The following is a 21,108-nucleotide window of genomic DNA, read 5'->3' on the forward strand; positions in this document are numbered from 1 at the left end:
TTATCATGGTGCAATAGTACACGTCAGAACATGATAATGCAACGTCATCAGTTTTGCATCATATATAAGTATCGTTCGAGTTAGTATTCATAATAACATCATCATGGCTACTTGTCTGCAGTTTCTAAACACACTTGATGTGATGAAATCATTTACCAAGATTACTGATTTACAACAGAATGTACCTTATAGAATCTTAGCTAGCCAAATGATCCCTACAAAGTTTGGATTAAGAATCGTAGTGAAGCTTGAAAATGATAAGAATATAATTTTACCAGCAAGATATTTACCTATAGAAGCATCAAAACAAGAAGAACTGCTGCGTTTCTTAAATACTGGATCTGTATCTTTATGTTATAAAGGATTCTTGGGTCGAAGTCATCAATTTGAATTTATTACACAGCCAGATTCGTCAGCAATTGTGATGAAATCATGAATTCAAACGTCAGCACATTCCTTTGACGTCAGACATAGTTGTATGAATTGGTTGGTCAGCATGACGTCAGCAACTGTGATGAAATCATGAATTCAAACGTCAGCACATTCCTTTCCAATGACGTCAGTAATAACTATAAATCAACCAATACACTGTCATCCCACAAAATCATTTGAGCAAGTGCTTTTCAGGAGGAAAGATGTGTACTTCTAACGATAAAGAGTTCATCTTCGCAAGCTATTATCCAATAAATACATTTCAAACAAAACATGTGATGATTGGTATCAGTGCTAGAACATTTGAACCAGTGATTCGATTGGGCAAAGCAGAACAATTTGGTGTACAACTGACCTGTGAAGAATGGCAAATATTATGTTCACGAATCGACCAAATGAACGATTATTTTCATGATGAGCTAAATGTGACCATAGTCAAATCATTAGGCTCAAATCATGAAATGGTGCTGCGTACAGTCCTCGAAGAGAAGATGGTGCTGTTACGTAAAAAGAGTACATTTCATGTCCCTCGCAACATGGTGTATCTAACGCAAACGGAATGGAACAAATTCATCAGCGTATTTCAGTGTGTGAAACATGCAGTGGAAGTGTGCAACAAAACAAGTATATTCCTGAAAAAGTACTATTTTGAAAAATGTGTTATGCCTATTGTACAACATGTATATCTAGATATTGTGATGGTTGTCAACATCGTTCGTGGGTGCATACCTGTATTGATAAACAGTTTATTTGTGATCAAATGGACATTGAGTTTCCACCAATTGATATTGCAATAGACCTTAAAAGACTTCAATTGGAATTAAAATTATATGCTAAAGACAAACTAGTGCAAGAAGTTCAAAATACATTGTATCGACAATATCCAGATCATATATCTGGTATGGATGTATGTGGAGTGTAATAAAATTATGCATTTCAATGAATTGTGTTTTTTCATTTCAAGTACAACCCCATGTTCTGACGTGTACTATTGCACCACAATGTTGCCAGAGGTTTTAGTTCTAAACAGTTCCGGTTCTTTACTAATGAGTGCAAAAACTTTTAAAAATGTCAAACCAAACTTTGAAACAAAAATTTCAAACAAAACTTTCGAAACAAAAATTTCAAACCAAATTTTCTTCTAAGCAGTTTCGGTTCTTCACTAATGAGTGCACAAACTTAAAAATTTGAAACCAAAATTTTCCAAACAAATTTCGAAACAAAAATGTTCAAACAAAAAATTTTAAACAGAAAAAATTCGAACATTTTTTAAACTTAAATTTCAAACAAAAAGTTTCTTAGTTTTGAAACGAAAAAATTTTAAACAAAAATTTAAAAAAAATTATTTTGAAACAAAAATTTCAAACAAAAATTTTTTTTAACAAAACTTTCGAAACAAAAATTTTTAAACTAAAATTTCAAACAAAAATTTTCAAACAAATATTTTCAAACGAAAATTTCAAAAACTTCTTAAATGTTAAACAAAACTTAAAACTGAATGCAGCAAAGATTTGAAAATCAGCAACCAATCAGATTGCACGAAAGATAGTGATCAGCCAATCAGATTGCACGAAAGATAGTGATCAACCAATCAAATTGCATCAACAATAACTTTGCCAGTGTTGTAGCATGTATTCCCTTAAGACTATGAGTCATAAGATTCAATAAGGTTAGCCATCAGATTTCTAAAACTCAAGGTCAAATCAATCACCACAAATGATCTTAGACTATGAGCTGTGAGTAAAGTTCAAAGTATTGTTTCAAATTTCGCGCCTTATGTTAAAGTTCTGTTTATCACAATTCCCAAATTTAAAGAATACTTCTCTCGATATACCTAAGTCTTAGAATTAATCATATCATTATATGTTCAATAAGGTCAATAATGTTCATTTGTTTACCTGAGTAGAATCAACTGTTTAAGTGTGTACTCAACCTTAAGAAGTACCACAACAAAGGAAATGAATCCCTGTACATTACCTCATCAAGGTCAATCACGTGGTACATCGTATTGCTTATGTTTATATTTGGTCCATAGGCTGGAATAATCAAAACCAATAACGCATTCTCAAATCATCCTACAAAGGTTAAATGTACCAATGTCCTAAACTCCTAATCCCATCATAGGTCAATAACTGATCACGTGATCATACTAATATTTGACAATGATTTACCCAAAGAAAGAGATACCAACCAATTCTAAGAACAATTACCAATTATTGATATGACAATAAGAAATGTACCCCTCCCAAAATTTAAGATTGGTACACAAATACACCTGTGTCTTACGAAAAAGTAATAAATCCTGTACTCATTCAATTATATAGTCGTATCAAAAAAATAAAATCGGTCAATAAACTTCAAAATTTGAGTATTTGGCTATAAGAGGAACACCAATGGGTCCTAGAAAACGTTTACCGAATTTTGTTATTTGATAATTCCCAAATTTAAAAGGGCACATAAACATATGAAGGTAATAAACCTCTGTACATACCCATATAACGTGTTAAATCCTTATCAAAGGGGTCAATAACCTCCGAAATTTAATTTTGGTAGTTCTTTACCCATGAAAGGGAACGAGGTTGACCACCCAAATTTATTATAATACATATAAGGATTCTGTACTATAATACCCAATGTTTAAATTGGTCAATTTCCAAAATTTAAGGGGTGGGCCAAGGTACCCATCCCAAATTTTTAAAGGGGTGCATCAATGTATCCATGTCTTAGGATAGGAAATGAACCCATATACATGACCATATAACCATATAGGGTAATATAACCTCATTAAAGGGGAGAAATTGGGCCAAAACAAAACACGTGGTATAACGTATTGCTTACGTTTATATTTTGGCAATTTTGTACCCCTAGAAGGGAACGAGGTGGACCACCCAAATTTATCATAATACATATTAGGATCCTGTACTATAATACCCAATGTTTAAATTGGTCAATTTCCAAAATTGAAGGGGTGGGCCAAGGTACCCCTCCCAAATTTTTCAAGGGGTGTACAAATATACCCATGTCTTATGAAAGGTAATGGACCCTTGTATACGCCCATATAACCATATAGGGTAATAATACCTCATCCAAGGGGATAAATTAGGTCAAAAACCAAAACACGTGAATGTATTAAAGTTTGGCAATTTCGTACTCATGAAAGGGAACGCGGTGAACCAACCAAATTTATAGTAATCTCTATTAGGGTCCTATACTATTATACCAAATATGTAAAATGGTCAATTTCTAAAATTTAAGGGGTGGGCCAAGGTACCCCTCCCAAATTTTTATAGGGGTGCACAAATGTACCTATGTCTTATGATAGGGAATAGACCCCTATACATAACCATATAACCATATAAGGTAATAGGACCTCATCCAAGGAAATAAATTGGGCCAAAAGAACAAACACGTGGTACAACGTATTGCTTACGTTTATATTTTGGCAAATTTGTACCCCTAAAAGGGAACGAGGTGGACCACCCAAATTTATCATAATACATGTTAGGGTGCAGTACTATAATACCAAATGTTTAAATTGGGCAATTTCTAAAATTTAAGGGGTGGGCGAAGGTACCCCTCCCAAATTTTTCAAGGGGTGCACAAATATACCCATATCTTATGAAAGGGAATGGACCCTATACATGACCATATAACTATATTGGATAATAACATCTCATCAAAGGGGATAAAATCGACCAAAAACCAAACACGTGGTATAACGTATTGCTTACGTTTATATTTTGGCAATTTTGTACCCCTAGAAGGGAACGAGGTGGACCACCCAAATTTATCATAATATATATTAGGGTCCTGTACTATAATACCCAATGTTTAAATTGGTCAATTTCCAAAATTTAAGGGGTGGGCCAAGGTACCCCTCCCAAATTTTTCAAGGGGTGCATTAATATACCCACGTCTTATGAAAGGTAATGGACCCCTATACATGAACATATAACTATATAGGATAATAACACCTCATCCAAGGGGATAAATTAGGTCAAAAAACCCCGAAATTTGAATTTTTGGCAATTTTTTACCCATGAAAGGGAACGACATTGACACCCAATACTGATAGAGGTACATACTATGGTCCTAGGCTACCACACCAAATTTTTAGATTTGGTAATTTCCAAAATTTAAGGGGATGGTCCTAGGTACCCCTGCCAATATTTAGGGGGTGGGCCATGGTACCCCTACCAAAATCTAAAAGGGGGTGGTCCTATGTACCCCTAGGTCATTGACCCCGGGCCACGTAACCCAAAAATGGGCGCCGGGCGCCCGGGGCATAAAAATTTGGCGGCGGCGGCGGGCGCCACGCTCCAGGGGGTGGAAAAATGGCCTCAAGTCACGCAATTACTACTAGTGTGCTCGCCGAGGGACCACTCATACCTGAGATGCCGAAAACCCAGAAATCTAATACCTAATCCTAATCCTATCTGAAAGCCATTCTAGAACGTTCCCGAGGATTTGCGAAAAAGTACATTTACACTCTCTCTGGAGGGTATCTGCCAATTAGTCTGTCAGAGGTGATTTAGAGTCATCTCTTCGCTAGCTTGCTAGAGGGAATCATAAAATAATAACAGCAATCGGTAGAGAGAATATGACAGAAACCTCCGCAGGCTGCCTTTCATGACATGCTAGTCAACGCATTCCACCCCTGTCCTACATGTTAATTTTCCATTTTTCCCCCAGATTTAATCAATACAATAACTTCATTTATCTTGTGTTACTTATTGCTTATATTCTTTAATACGAACAAACAACTGTCATTTATACCAAATGATGCATATTGAAGCTGGCCAAATGAAAGTGGAATTTTGGTAGAAGATCCATTGCTTTAATAGACATACATCTAAATGTTCGTGCAGTTAGATAATATAGATGGGTATATATATTTGAAGTTTTTACAGAAGAGAAGAGAGAGCGAAACCTGAGTTTCTTCCCCTTGAGTTTCCTGACTGGAAGTTCTTTCATCCTATTCGTATTTCCTCTGCGAGAGACATGTTGCATCGATCTTAGACCATGATTTTAATTATCCACGTGATTCACTGATCTATAGCTATTGTGAAATTCGTTAATTTTTGTCTCAAATACTTTCGTCGTATTCGCTTTCAAAGAGAGAGAACCTCTATTCATCTCTGTGAATTAGGGATCTCTATTTTCATTCAATACGACTTGATAATTAGGTACCCCAAAAGGTTGTTTCAGTCTTCCGCGCGTTAACACAGCACATACTCTCTACATACTAACGCTTCGAGATGCAAAAATAAAAAAGCATAAAGGTAATGAATATCCTGTTGGTTCTTTTCGGTACAGTAAAACAGAGGTGAAAGTAAGAGCAATTCAAACATGGGAACCACAAATAGCGTTTAAGGGCCAGTATGCTGTATGAGTGTAAACTGGGAAAGAATGCTAGTGAAATTGTAAGAGAGAGATACTAGATTTTGGTTGGGATGTAGTGAATGATGAACGAACATACAACGCTGGCTTAACGAATTTAACAGTAGCGATAAGTCTCGCCTGGACGGATCATATACGTATCATCCCAAAGTGTTCAAAGCATACAGATGTCCTAGGAGGAAATAATATTCCTTTTGCAGGTGACTACTGTGTCTTTGTAATGGAAGTTATTGAGGGGAATTGGGTGGCAACACTGTCGCCGAAGATTTTCCTCGATAACTTCCCTTCCAAATACACCACTGTCAAATGGTGCATACCGTTGGAAAGGACATTCCATCACCATTCAAATGTGCTCTCTCACCTCTGTAGAATAACTACAGGATGAGCAATAAATAGTTTCATACAACATAGGGTCAAAAATGGTTATCAACCTGTAACTGCCAAATTGTTGAGAATAAGACACATGAACATAGGGGCTTTTTGTGTGTGTGTGTGTGTGCTTAGAATTACCTCACGTATCACCTCCCAAAGGGTCACGATTTCTTTCCGGGATACCCTGTAGGCAATGAGGCATTCAAGGCGTCTATTGATGCCTATATGGCTAAACACATGACGCATTGGAAGAAAGATTCCATGGTAGTGGAGAAACCATTCGCCAATACCTCCATTAGCTGGGAAAGTGTATAAACTGGGACAATGGACTCCACATGATTTGATTGCGGCTCAGAAAAGGACACGAATTAATGCCTGAGTTTCTTTGTTGGAGGAAGACTTCTTTTCTGGACGGGAATGACATTGGTTAGCACATAAGAACCACTCCCGAAGGAGCAGAACCACTATTACATCAATGGTGAGCTGCTCGTTGTATTGTGGATCGCGTACTGCTGCTACCTGGGCAGACGATCAATACACTGTGCGCCCGTTGCATTTGAAACGTGTGAGTGAGTAATGAAAACTGTGGAGTCAGTGCTTGTCAATCGTAGAGGTATTCAGGACAACTTGAAGCCACATAATGGTGTGGCCATCCATGCTATCATTATCCAACTTTATTGGAAAACGCTAATATATATATTTCCCCAACATTTCATCGTCGTTAGACAACCATCTTGGGGGACGACGGTTTCAAATCCTCTTCTAGGCTCTGGATGACTTTTTGATTGACGTTCACCTTTGGTTGACTTCCTGACTTCTACCACTGTGGAAACGTTACAGTTGGCTTACTTATATTGATAGGGACTATATATGATTTTCCAGGTACGTCTTATTTCATGTTATTGCTCTTTGTAGCCTCAAAATCCAACAGAGCTTGTTTGGGTACCCAATAGATTTTCACTTTCGTTTTTTTGGTATGTTAATATCGCAACAATAAAGAGTTTGAAATGGAATGTAAGACACACTTTCGCGGTTATATATATATACATATATATATATTTGTTTGTTTGTTTGCTCGTACTTTTTTCTCTCTCTCTCGCTTTTTTTTTTTTTTTTTCATTGTTCCAAAAATATTATCATTTATTCACAACCTGACTGTTTTACTGATTACCATATTTGAGACGATCACTTGTTTTGACCTTTGATCACGTACTTTGTAGTTTTTATATTTACTCGACGTTAGGAAGAAACTTTAAACTATCGCTGTAACGAACGTCAGTGTAACGAAATGTATAGAATTGCAAAATTGTTTCTAAGATTCTTCCCTATTTAATGTGTCAAAACATTTCATTTTAACGAATTTCGAACTTTCAGTATAACAAATTATTATTATTATTATTTTTTTTTTTTTGCCTATATTTAACTTTATTTTTCAAAACATAATTGAAATTCATCCTATTTTATAATATATTTTTTTTCTTGTTTTATCATTTTGCTATTCACTATTAATTTACGTATCCTTAAGAATTCGTTAGCACGTTCCTTTATTTGAAACACAGTTGCACGACACATGGATGAATAAATGCTGAGTGACTACTTCATGCTGCTACATGTACATGCTTTCATTGTTTAATTATATATTCCATATTTTTTGTTTGTAAATTCATCTACAGTAGAAGTAATATCTAGATCCTCTAGTGGATAAAATTACAAGAGAGTTCTCAAGAACTGACTTATTTCATTATAACAAAATTTCGTTATAGTGGTTATGTTTTCTTGCACTGATTTGATATCTTCTGCCAAGCTTGCATCTTCAGCGTGCACAAATAGATTCAGAACATTCTGTGTATTGTGTACTGTTAGTACTGGTTTCCTACATTTAATATTTTAAATTGATCATTCTAGAGTGAAATAATAATAACAAAGTGTGTAATTATTACTTTTGTTAGTACCAATTAATACACAACATTTTAAAAATCTCACTGTAGTATTGTTAACAGCTTTATATATACTAATTAGAAACGCTGAATGCATTTCTTAACTACTTTTCTTGTTTTTTATCAGGTCATTTGCCCGTAAAACTGCAAGACTACAAAAAGAGGTATCGAAATTTAGCCTCAACGTATTTAACGTTCAGCGCAAGTGGAAATGAACTTCTTGTCAATCTTGGTGGAGAACAGATTTATTTATTTGATATTAATAACAAACGGAAACCTAAAACATTTGATATTCAAGCTGTAAATTTTGAAAGTCTGAAATCATGTAGAGGTAAGTGTCTTCTATCTTTACACGATATAATTAACAGTTGTGCGGGATGTTCTCTGGCTCACTCAGTATACTTAAGAAAGATAGTGTACGTTATAAGAAAATATGTGTAAATTTCCTCATGAAAAAGATCATTTCTAGTATACGTTATAAGAAAATAAATGTAAATTTCCCGAAAATAGAAATCGTTTCGATCTATAGTGACAATTCTTGCAAGTGATACTAGCCACCTTGCGCGATAAATGTGGTGAACCTTTGTGTTGAAGAATGCCATCGAAGATCGATTACTACTGGGAAGGCTACATAACGGAGTTTTCCGATGCCATACAGCAGTTATAATACCGTGATCAAGGTGTTCATGGAACGTGGATTCACCATGTCGAAGAATGGCATAGCACATGTATTAAAGGGAGCAAGAAAGACGAAGAATGGAGCGATTCATGTAGGATAGAAACAAGTCTATTCCCATCCTGCTGCGAGCCGTACAACTGGTACTATCCGGGAAGTGTCACATTGAAGAACCCAGATACACAGACAGGTACTGCAAGCGATGTTAGAACATCCTATAAGATAATTCATACCATAAGTTATCGTGATCTGGGGTTGCAGAACCGTCGGAAGAGGCATGCCAAAATACAATGCAGAACTTCAACTACATGTCAAAGACTCTGCGAGCATCATATTGCAGGGAAAAATGAAAATATGTTACCATACTTTACAAGGGATGTGTGTACTTCAAAAATGATTGTAACAGGTCGCGTGCAATTTTCTGCAAAGAAATTAGTGTTAGAGAAAGTTGTAAGGAAGGTTTTGGATTTGAATTCATGATCATTGCTGGTTTCTGTTACTGGGAAGTTAAAGATATATGATGTCAAAAACGCCAAAGTAGTTAGTTTGTCGCCATGAAATACCTTGTGAGTAAAGGAAGGAGACTCTGGGTATGAATGCATCAAACAAGGCATCCAGTCATGATGAGGAAACCCACGGACACAATGTTATTCACCACAAACTAACATACAGATAGTGATCAGAAAAATGGAAACAACTGTAGTTGGCAACACGTCAGATGTATGGGTTGGCAGTGGTGTCGTGGCTCCCGCAGCGCCGGACCGCTCGTGGTGGTGTGTTAGGTCAGTCTCCATACTACGTCAGGCGCAGTGGAACAGCAGTGTCCAGTGGCTGCAGCAGACGGAGGTAGTGTAAAATGGGAGACCTCTCAGATTTTCAAAGAAGGCAAATTGTTGGTGGGCGGTTATGTGGAGTGAGTGTGACGGCAGTGGCTACTGTGTTAGGTGTGTCGCGTGGGACAGTGTCGAAGGTGATGACGGCCTACACAACACACAGGACAACCACATCGGGGAAGCGGAACAGTGGGCGGAAGAAAATCATGAGTGACAGGTCACGCCGGGTATTAAAGCTCATTGTCACGCAGAACCGTCGTGCCACTGCGGAGCAAGTGACGGAGAAACTCAATCAGCACCTCCCCCACCCTGTTTCGACAATCACAGTCCGCCGCGAATTACATGACATGAACTTACGGGGTCGTGTTGCACGGGCCAAACCGCTCATCAGGGACCATAACGCTTTCGCACGCCGCAAATGGTGCCGCGACCATGCAACTTGGACCGTTGAGGACTGGAAACGTGTGATATGGTCGGATGAGTCATCCTTCGCCCTATTTCCAACCACGGGCCGTGTTTATGTGTGGAGAACGCCTAAAGAAGCTTATGATCTGTAGTGTCTCCGCCCAACTGTGAAACATGGCGGCGGCTCGGTGATGCTGTGGGCCCGTGCAATCATGGTTTTCATTGGGTCCTGTGGTTACACTTAGCGGACGAATCACTGCCAACGATTATGTCGCAATTTTAGGAGACCACTTGCATCCTATGGTCCGGATGTTGTTCCCGGACAATGACGCCATCTTCCACGATGATAATGCACCCATTCACACAGCTGGCGTTGTTGCAGCGTGGTTTGAGGAACATCGGGATGAAGTTCAACACCTCCCCTGTCCCGCCCAATCCCCAGATCTCAACATAATTGAACATCTGTGGTCCGTCTTGGAAACACGACTCCGGCGACGATTTCCACCTCCATCCTCTCTCACAGAATTGGCTGATACCCTGCACGAGGAATGATGTAAAATTCCACTTGCTACCATTCACGACCTCTATGCCTCCATCCCACGTCGCATCAAGGCTGTTGTGAAGGCAAAAGGTGGCCCGACAACATATTAATCTGGTAAGTTGCAATTTCGTTCAGGTGTTTCCATTTTTCTGAACACCATCTGTAGCTTGAACTGTAGATATGCTTCTCACCAGAAGCATAGTGTATCTACGCAGTAAACAAGAAGAAGAAACTTTGTCCCTTCAGCTGTCTGACTTTCTGTGTTTTTTCAATAAATTACATTCATATGTAATATCTGACAGAGTTTCAGTTGGACATAACCTATTTCATTTTTGAATTGAGTGAAGTCCTTTAAAATAGTTAAGTTGTGAAAAACTAATAATAAATTAGAAATTACGGAACATTCTATATGATCGATAGTTTATTATTATTATTAGTCAACTCTTCGTTTCTCCCCTCGTACTTCTATATTTGACACCAACCCCTTCGTTCCAATCGCTTTGGCTTTTCTCTTCCTAACATTTATTTTCATTCATATTCTTCACAACCCTTCATCAAGTTTTTTAACATCTTATTATTTCTCTCTTCAGATTCTGCAACAAGCGCCATATCATCTGCAAACCGTATACACCTAATCATTCTACCTTGTACCGAAATGCCGTCTTCATTATGTAGGCTCTTTTTCACTATCTCTTCTAGATAGATATTAAATAATATAGGCAAGAGACAGCATCCTTGATGAACTCCCCTTCCAATTGCACTTTCCTCTGTCAGTTCCTCCCCTATCCTAACACTTACTTGTTGGTTCAAATATAAGGTTCTTACGAGTCTTCGATTTTTCCATTACAACCCAACTTTCTGTAGAACTTCCAACAATAATTCCCAATTCACGTTGTCAAAAGCCTTTTCTAGATCAATAAATACCACATACACTTCTTTCTCTTTTTCTATAAACCTTTCAACAATCACCCTTAATAATCCAATTGCATCTCTTGTCCCCTTACCTCTCCTGAACCCAAATTGTTCCTTCTTAACTTTTTAATTTGTTCTTCCATATAACCTGTTCAGAATTCGAAGCAAAATTTTTGCTGCATGAGATATGAGACTAATGGTCCTATAATCCTCACATCATTGAGTTCGATTTCTTGTCCATTGGTATCATGATAGTCGTCAGGAAGTCTTTTGATAACTCTTGTTTTATATATTTCATTGCACAGTCGGAACAATTTTTTCTTGCCCTTGTCTTCCATATTCTTGACAGCAAGTAACCTGCCAATAATGACAATACCTATGATGATGATAACTCCTAATATGGGAGCAGTTGGATATAATAACTCCTCTTTGGTATAAAACTAGTATCACAGAAGATTTTATGAACATATGTTGAGAAACTTAAACAAAACAAGAAAATAAGATTAGGCCAGTGGTTCCCAACTGGCGTGTCGTGGCACATTAGTATGTCCCACGGTTCCTTAGGATGTGTCGTTGCATTGAAGCATTTAATAATTAGTTAAAAACAATTTTCAGCAGCAATACAACGTCTTCAACGGTAGGAACAGTGCGTAGTAAGTACTACATACAGTTACGAACTTACATAAATTTCTAGGCTTACACTATCATAATGTATATTATTATTCATAAAACTCAAATACGTGTCGCGCTGCCTTGAGCACACAATAAAGTGTGTTTGTCAGTCTAAATAGGCTGGGAACCACTGGATTAGGCTACATTCCAAATCTGGTGCTGAGGTCTCTTGGTGTTTTAAAATAGATGTCTGTCAATAGAAGAACAGATTCTGATAAGAAAATTAATCGGATGTTATGAACCCTCTTTTCTTGAAAGGATGGCCTGATAGATTTTTTTTCCGCTTAAATGACAAGGTTTTCCTGGTCATGTTAATTGTAGGAAAAGTTCATCATTGCTCGGCTCAACAAAGTGTGACGTATTGAGAATCATTTCGTAGATGAAGGAATGTCTTGTACTCAAAGACTTTAAACTTAAGTTCATAAGCTTCGTCGTTATCCAAGATGTTATGTGATTGACCTGTCGCACCAAATAAATGATCACTTTTTATTTTGAAACCTAAAATACGAGTATTTCCAAAATATCACAAGTATACTAAATAAATAATTACTCTCTCCCTTTACAAATCTTCTGTCATTGTCTTCATTTTGCTTTAAGTAGATATGTTTGAGCTTCCTCATGTCTATTTGGTTAGCGTACGTGCCTTCGCTGCCGGAGGCCCAGGTTCGATTCCGAGTGGAAGCTCATGTAGTTTGAATCCCATGTTAAGTTGTAAGGTCCACGTCTCATTTAGCCTTGTACTAAAAGAGACGATAACTCCAACCTAACAACAATTAGGCATGATTGTGAAGCGGACTCCGTTGAGGACCTACGTTTGTATTGAAGGTCGAAGATTTGTACAGAACTTTCGAGGCAAGTGTTAGGTAAAAATGTATTCTGTACGTGTCAAAACTAATTTTTTAACATTATTTTTGGACTACTGGACTACTAGAAAACATTGTGTAAAGTTACTCTGTTTTCTTACGTGAATATATATATATATATATATATATATATATATATATATATATATATATATATATATATATATATATATATATATATATATATATAATGGCTTCTTTTATTTGTTGTAGAACTATGCAGTGCTTCCAACGGATACAGTAACGGCTACCGCAATGGAAGCAATGGGTTTTCTGCGAGTTCTAACGGCGTAACTCGTGGTACAAATGGGGTAATGTCCTTCTCGTCTCTCTCAGTGCCTGGATTTAGTTCTTCCTCTAGTTCATTTCCTAGTGAACATACGAGTGTTAAGAAAACACCTCTTCCTATGCGAGCAGAAGCCTTAAAATTAAAGGTAAGTAATTACATTCATTTTCAGATGTACTGTAATTGTCGATTATTTTCAGTAGTTTTATGATAGATTTCAGAACATGAAAATATAATTTTAAAAGTTGAGAAACTAACAAATAGCACCATTGAATTTTGTAAGTCAGTATAAAGAGAACGGTAGTTAGGAAATGAGACGTTTTTTAAATACTAAGTTAGTTTTGCCACGGAAGTTTTCCATAGTGGTGAATCTTGCGTATGAACTTGAAGACACTAGATATTTCCAGCTGGGTTCGGTAGACAGTATAGCATGTGACGTGGTTAAGTATAGACTAGTGTTGTGATACCTCATCACCGTTTCAACATTGGAACTAAGGCTGAATATCAGGTTCTATGCGCGCTTACTAAAAACTCCAATGGAAACGTTTGAGATGTAAAAAGAAGTTGGGTATAATTATCTTCCTCGTTGTTGTGTTTTTGAATGACATAAGGAGTTGAGTGTTGGCATGGAGTCTATGGAAGTTATTGAGAGTTCAATTCAAAAGAGGTTTGTCAGAAAACTGAAATGATTGACAGAGATCGGGATATCATTTGAATGACCGAAGGGTAATGTCAAATTTCGTTGAGTTGAACAAGAAAACTGTTCGCTAAATAATAGCGGAAGATTTAAAGGAAGGAAGTTGTGTATAATTTCGTGTCCCGTTCCTTACAGAGGAGCAGAATCCAGGGTGTCTATCGGTCACGAGTCACGAAAAAGCCACGAAATCAGAAAACGGTCATAAAAGTCACGGAAAAGTCACGAAATTTAGCATTCGGGTCACGATTTTTTTAACTGTACAAATGTAGGTACAGATTGGAAAATTTCATTCTATAAAACGTCAAAAATCACCACCAAAAATGTCTATGGTCGGCTTTAGATGCTACCAAATCGCAAGCAAAGTACGTTTCTATCGCATGGATGAAAATTCGGCCTAATTTGCACCCAAACTCACTCTTGAAAATGTTAGGAAATTTTCTGATTTTGTGAAGAAAAGGTCACGAAAAAGTCACGAAAATTCATTTTGGATTTTTAGTAGACACCCTGGAATCTGGAAAGAACGCATCATTGCTCCAGTACACAACACAGTTGATTGTTCATGAATTTTGTAGCCTATAAAAGTGATTCTGTTATCACACCATTCATACTCGCTAGACCTATCCCCGTGTGATCGCTTTCTTGTCTCCAAATGAAAAGCACACTGAGGGGTAATTATTCTAACGACGTCTTCACCATCTCGAGACCAGTGACGAGGATTTTGAACATTATTATACTCCAGAACTTCGAGTAGTCATTCCATGATTTACTGGCTTGTGCAAAGCTGTGAGTGAACAAAGAAGGTTCCTGCTTTGAACAGACCGAAGTAAGTGATTCCACTTGTTATTCGTTTGTTTTTTTAAGACATCTGTGTGAGATTAAATTTGATCAAGGATCATCATCGTGAGTAGTTCAGTCCTTACACTGGTTCACCCCTGTGGAGTGAGTCCTCCACGTCTTCCGGTCACAAGCTTTTTATTTCGTAGTATCTTGTATAGCCTGCATCCCGGTCCATGCATGTAGGGGTCGACCTGATATATATATATATATATATATATATATATATATATATATATATATATATATATATATATATATTCAATATAACCTTCAATAGTATTACGTAGGAATCCACTAGGGCGGAGCGTATGGCCAATCGATTTTCACTTGCTGTTTTTGATGTTTGGATAATACACGTGTACTTACCTACTGTCTGTAATGTTTGTTCATTGTGTACTCTTTCTAAGCAACTTTCTTCCTCATTCGTGTCCAGTACCAGAACTCCAGAATTTCTAATCATTTTTGGTCCTGCTGGTTTATAGTCCAGGATTCGGATCCATGTAGGTGAGCTGTGCAGACATACGCTTTAATCAGTCATTTTCTATGTGTAAATTCTCCCTTAACTTTCAGGGTTCCCATCAACTTGGCAAACCTTTAAAAGTCAGGGAATTTAACATACTGGTGAAAAGTCCTGAGAAAGTCAGGAAGTTCCATGAAAAAAAAAAAAAAAAAAAAAGAAAGAAAAAAAAACTGAAAAAGTTAGGGAATTTTAAGCACGGAGTTTGTCAGAATCCAGTTCTCCTTTTGCTTAACCTGGCCATTTGGTAGCCGCAAAATTTCTGTAACTACAAATATTGTATATATATACATGCATAGTAGATGAGGAACCCTCTGTTCAGGAAAAATCAAGTTGCTTTTTACATTATATATAGGCCTGGAAATTCGTAAATTGTGTCCTGGAAATTCTGGAAAAATCAGGTAGTTTAGGCTTGCCAAAGAAATGGAAACAATGTTTTAAGAAAAAGGTCAAAACGATAAAGCTCTTTCAGTTTTACGAATACAGTCGAAACCGGTTATAACAACATCGCTTTTAACGACGTATTGGGTATAACGGCGAATCTACTGTAACGGTCCCGATCTAAACCCTATATTAAAACTGTATTTAAAAAATCGCTTAGTATGACATTGCTTATTACGACATATCGTATAAAACGACTTATTTTTATCATATTACCGGAGAAATGTATCGGCTATAACGTTCAATGTTGATTTTTGCGTGTTACATATTTGGAGAGTGCTGCCAACACTGTAAGGTTTATTTTCAAATTCTTGCTTTGCTTATACTATACAACATATACAGTAAGTTTAAAACATGCTCAACATTTTATCTCCTTTATTAGCTAAGACCGTGTACGTCATTATAGAACAGTTTACACTGTTGTTACTTTTTCCTCACTTGTTATAAGTTTTTGTATTTTATTGCCGTACAGTATTATTGTTGTACGTACTGTATAAACATTAGAAGAAAAAATCCTCTTCAGTTCCACTCCACAAATATTGTATTGTATATACTGTATTTCAGTTAAAAAAAAAGTTTTAGCTTTATTCTGCTCATTAACCATGTAAGTGTACTAGGAATGTAATGGAGGGTATACGCGGGTATATGGCGTATATTCACCTCTAAATTTTGGGAACTATCGTATAGCTCCTAAAATTTAGGAAGTACGCGGGTATACTCTACATTCGATCCATAGTATACTTACTTCATTGAAACAAACAATAACTGTTTTTCATGTACTGTATTTCAAAACAAAAAATCTCACTAAACAGCTGATCATCAGGCTGTTGCCGTGAATGATGTCTAAATTCTTTTAAAATGTTTGCGTTTTCGGGGTGTGGAAATCTAGTTTTCCGAGAATCCCTTCTATAATGGCGAACAGCATTCTGTGCCTGCAGTCGTTTTTCCTCAAGATGTCAGATGCGCTGTTCCGACCTTCTGAAAGCTGACCTCTGGTATTACTATATAGAACCAAGCTGTTTCCAAATGTTTTTCTTAGAAACTCTTTTGTTTCTAAAGATCAGTGGGAGATAGAGTTGAGGGTGAGAAGTAGGGCCTATATTCATGTGGTAACATTGAAATTTTTCTGTTTCGACATAGGAATGACCACAGTTTTCACGCCCTTTTTTTGATCCAAATTCAAAATCTGTCAATAAAATATAATTTGAGCGAGGCAACATGGTATGGAACCAGCTCCTTTCTAATCGCCAAGGGAAATTCTGAAAAAATGTGGACTTTATTTTAGTTTAAGGATTAAGAGAAAATTAAATGAAAATATTTGCGCCAAGAAATCGTTGACCTCCATAAAAATAATAAAACATCTGACCTACAGCGAACCTTGGATTAGTACTGTTCATTTGTAGCCTCAATTGATATCAAAGAAAGCAGCAATTTATTTACATAAATACTAGGCAGCTAGTACTGTAGTAGTAGTTTTCCCGCAACCTACTGAGAAAGAAAGGAGGGGGTAAAAATAAACATTTTTTTCGTTTCGGTTTCATTCAGAAAAAAAAAATTTGAAGAAAAGTTGTTAACAGGAGGAGTAGAAAACAAAAGCCAGGAAAGACTTGTAGCACATGAGCATATCCAGCAATCTTTTATCATCTCAGTGCAGCCGTCACTTCGAAAATAGCGTAGTAGTGTTTAAATTTTCTTTGTGGGTTGGCGAATTAAGAGTTGCATCGCAATTTGCAAGATGTCCAAGAAGGGGCTAGAAAATTGGTTAAAAAGGAAAAGAGACAGTACCTTTGTAAATTCCGTTGATGAAAATATAAAACCAAAGACATCGAGAAATAGTGAAGAAAAACCCAAAGAACATACTGCCAGTTACAACTTCAGAGAAAGACTTAAGCATTTTTATTTATTTATTTATTTATCTATTTATTTATTTATTTCATATAATGTACATACGAAGCCGACACATACGATCTTTATCTCAACGCAACCACCTTCCATCACAAGTCACAACATCTTATAGTGCTAAACACCTTGATATATAGAGCAGTCTACGTAAATGCCCAGGAAAGTTTACACGAGGAATTCAACCAACTTCGTTTCACACAACAAGAGAATGGCTACAGTCTTAATAGGTATCAACATGGCCATAAAAAGGGCCGTTACTTCCCAACACAAAGTGGTCAAGAGAGTTAAGAGTGAAGATTATTCCCCTACTACCGTATTGTCTTTCATTAGCCTCATCTCTGGCAAACTCAGCAGAATACTTGCCTTGTCTGACATAGTAGTATGAGAGTTATTCATAAATCTCCAGCCATCAGATCATTACTTAAATCAGTGAAAGACGACCTTCATTTGCGCACTCCTGATGTATATCGTATACCACGTGAATGTTGCAGATCATAGTTAGGACAAACTGGACGTACTATAGAACAACGATGCAAAGAACACAGAATTGATTTCACAAATACCACCATAACAGTCGAGTGCAGCAATTCTTGAGACAGAATAATAAAGAAAGTCATAGCTGTCTCACGTCAAAGGAACAGTCTCAATAGAGACAGTGGGTTTCAACTCAGCCCTATCTCGTCGGCCCTTTTCAAGAACAAAAGAGACATTCAACAATAGCCAATGAGGAGCTAGCATCCCACAGCCAACCAGAAGGCAGCATTTCCTTCAGCCAATCACAAGCACCCATTCATAGCTCCGCCCTAAATAGTCACCGTATATACATGCGCACATCTCCGATCTCATCATAATGCAAGTGCGCCAAGGACCGAGTCCACGTGACCGCGGAAGAATTATCGTCTGCAGCGTACAGAGCAGTGCAAGTCAATGGAAGCAAACAGCAGCAGGATAAGTGACCGCACTATACCCGTGTAAGACTCGTAAATCGCAAAGAAAATTGACTGTTACGATTGACTAAGGCAAAGCTAAAGGATCGTGCCTCGCTTATGAGGGTAGAACCACCGGCTTTTATTAGAGCCACCTTAAAAGTGATATTTCCCTCCCCGACAGTTTTGACGTTAAACAAACCAAACGGAGAGGTTTAACTATTTGCTCCCCTGTCCCTCTTGAGTGACCGAGCTTAGAGTAGCACTCTTGCATGTACAGGCCTTGCCGACAGTCGGAGAGCAAGTAGGCTAAGCTTATCCCAATGGGACGGCACTCAACGCCCAAAAACAACTACATGCACACACACACAAACACACTTACAACATCGTAACTCTGGAAACGTTGTGGTGTACCAAGGGGCTGCTTATACTAAGAAAACAAACAAACACCTACCCACCTTGTAATTTACTGGAAGAAGAATGACAGTGTTAAGGCCCGCTTTAGGCCCACGCAGGAATTTAAAAAGAAAATATGAAAACGCCAAGGAACACAGGGAGTAGAAACCTTCTAAGCAAAAACAGGCAAGAAATGTTACACGTAAAAGACCAGTCAACAAATATAAGAAAACAAAGGAGGCCTTTCCAGCTATCGCTAGAGAAGTCGAGGCAAAACACTCTTGAAAAGGAGCCGTCTTCTGAAGAAGACTTGCCCCCAGAAGCTACCTTCTCTCCAGCTACGGGATCACCTAACTCGGTCTATAGCTATTCTGATGCCGGAAATCACCTACACTGCGGGATCGAAACAACTGCTCACTTAATAGTAGACAAAGAAATACTCAAAAAATGGCTGAGAATAACTGCTGCTGCCCATAAAGCCACACTCACGAAAGATCGCATAACCAAAACAAGATCCAAGAAAAGGAGAGATGTAAAGGTGAACAGGAAGAAAAGCATGCTATAGAGAAACGGAATGCTATCTAGGGAAAAAGCTACACATCGCAATCAGAAAAAAAACAACAATCAACAGGCAGTCACAAAGAAAAATAAAGGTTTTTTTTTTTTTTTTTTTTTTTTCCAGTGGCCACTTTTAACTCAGATCCACAGAAGACGACCACTGGCTCTGAAAAGAGCGATTACACAACGACTTCCCAACACGAAAGTGACTGTATAACCTAAACCACAATAATGGGGTGAAAATAATCTTTGAAAGCAAGACGGACAAGAGAAGATTTTTAAACGGCTTTTGTAAAACACGCACAGTGAATCACAAACGACTATGTGAAAATAAACAACTCCGACAAACGGCCGGAACAAGCAACCTTCACGTGCGTTGTTAGGGGCGTCGTGGTATATGAAGAGGTTGCTGGATTCACAAGAAACCTCACTGAGCACGTGCAAAGCTAATAATCACAGAACCGGAAGTAGCCAATGCTCAGACATACCATTGCAGAACGCTGACAATCAGATCAGAAAGGTCATCACACCACTTAACACCAAAGTGTCAACGCCGAAAGATGAATATAGGAACCCAAAGATGAACATAGGAACCACAGTAGTGAGAAGTGGAGTTGAGTTGATTTTAGTTTATCGTCCCTTTCAGCAGCGAGGCTATATGAGACGTGGACCTACTGATTAACGTGGAATCCGAACCACATGAGCTCCCTCCGGGGATCGAACCCGGGTCTCCCAAGCCAAAGTTGCGTACGCTAACCGCTTAGCCACAAAGGAGCTCCACAGTAGTGAGAAGCCTAAAGATGATTACTCAAACCCAGTTTACTGAATGACCTAGTCGAACAGATTAGAACTGAATTACAAATATTACGTATTCAATAAAAGAATCAATATTATGTTATTGATATATCAATATCAACAAAAAATGTTTCAGCGAACATATATAGCAGGATATACAAACAGTAATAGAAGAAAACTTAACATATGGCTCCCCGCTATTTAAACTTCACGATATACAACAACTACAACGCACAGAAGATTCCGGGTCACAATGACCAGAGGAGATACAGAAATGGAGGAAGTATATCGTATGTGCAACATTACAAAACTAGAAGACTTCATAAGACACCTTAAAAAAATTCGCAAACAGATAAGTAGAATCAAATTTCTACAAGGAGAATTTCGATAAAGCAAGGATCACAGAAAACTCAGGAACAATAATCGAAACTACAACCAACTTCACAAAACATTAAAATAATAAAAAGTTTTTCAGTTGAATTCCATGTTATGGGCATTGTCTGTCCTTGGCGTGTATGGGCGTTCAATCTAGATGATCTTGAAGAATATATTTCAGAAGTGACTAAGATAATTAAGCCTGCCTCTAGTATAAAGTCCTGTCTACACAAAATACAATATACCTTAACTCCCAAAACATTCTGTCCGCAATAAACACATCAACAGAAAATATACATATTGGAAAAAGTAGCCGTTTAAAGGCTAGACGTCCC

At 37.5% G+C, this 21,108-nt stretch overlaps 1 protein-coding gene across 3 annotated transcripts in view; it reads left to right on the plus strand.

Moving 5' to 3' along the window:
* adp (WD and tetratricopeptide repeats 1) overlaps positions 1-21,108 on the plus strand; it is a 103,612-nt gene that overhangs the window by 39,727 nt on the left and 42,777 nt on the right. For all 3 annotated transcript variants that reach the window (XM_081728675.1, XM_081728690.1, XM_081728683.1), the window contains exons 8-9: positions 8,269-8,472; positions 13,257-13,477. In XM_081728675.1, the coding sequence (XP_081584801.1) occupies positions 8,269-8,472; positions 13,257-13,477 (425 nt within the window). The remainder of the gene's footprint in view (positions 1-8,268; positions 8,473-13,256; positions 13,478-21,108) is intronic.

Source organism: Thermobia domestica, chromosome 1 (assembly GCF_964235325.1).
Source record: "Thermobia domestica chromosome 1, izTheDome1.hap1.1, whole genome shotgun sequence".
Taxonomy (NCBI): Eukaryota; Metazoa; Arthropoda; class Insecta; order Zygentoma; family Lepismatidae; genus Thermobia; species Thermobia domestica.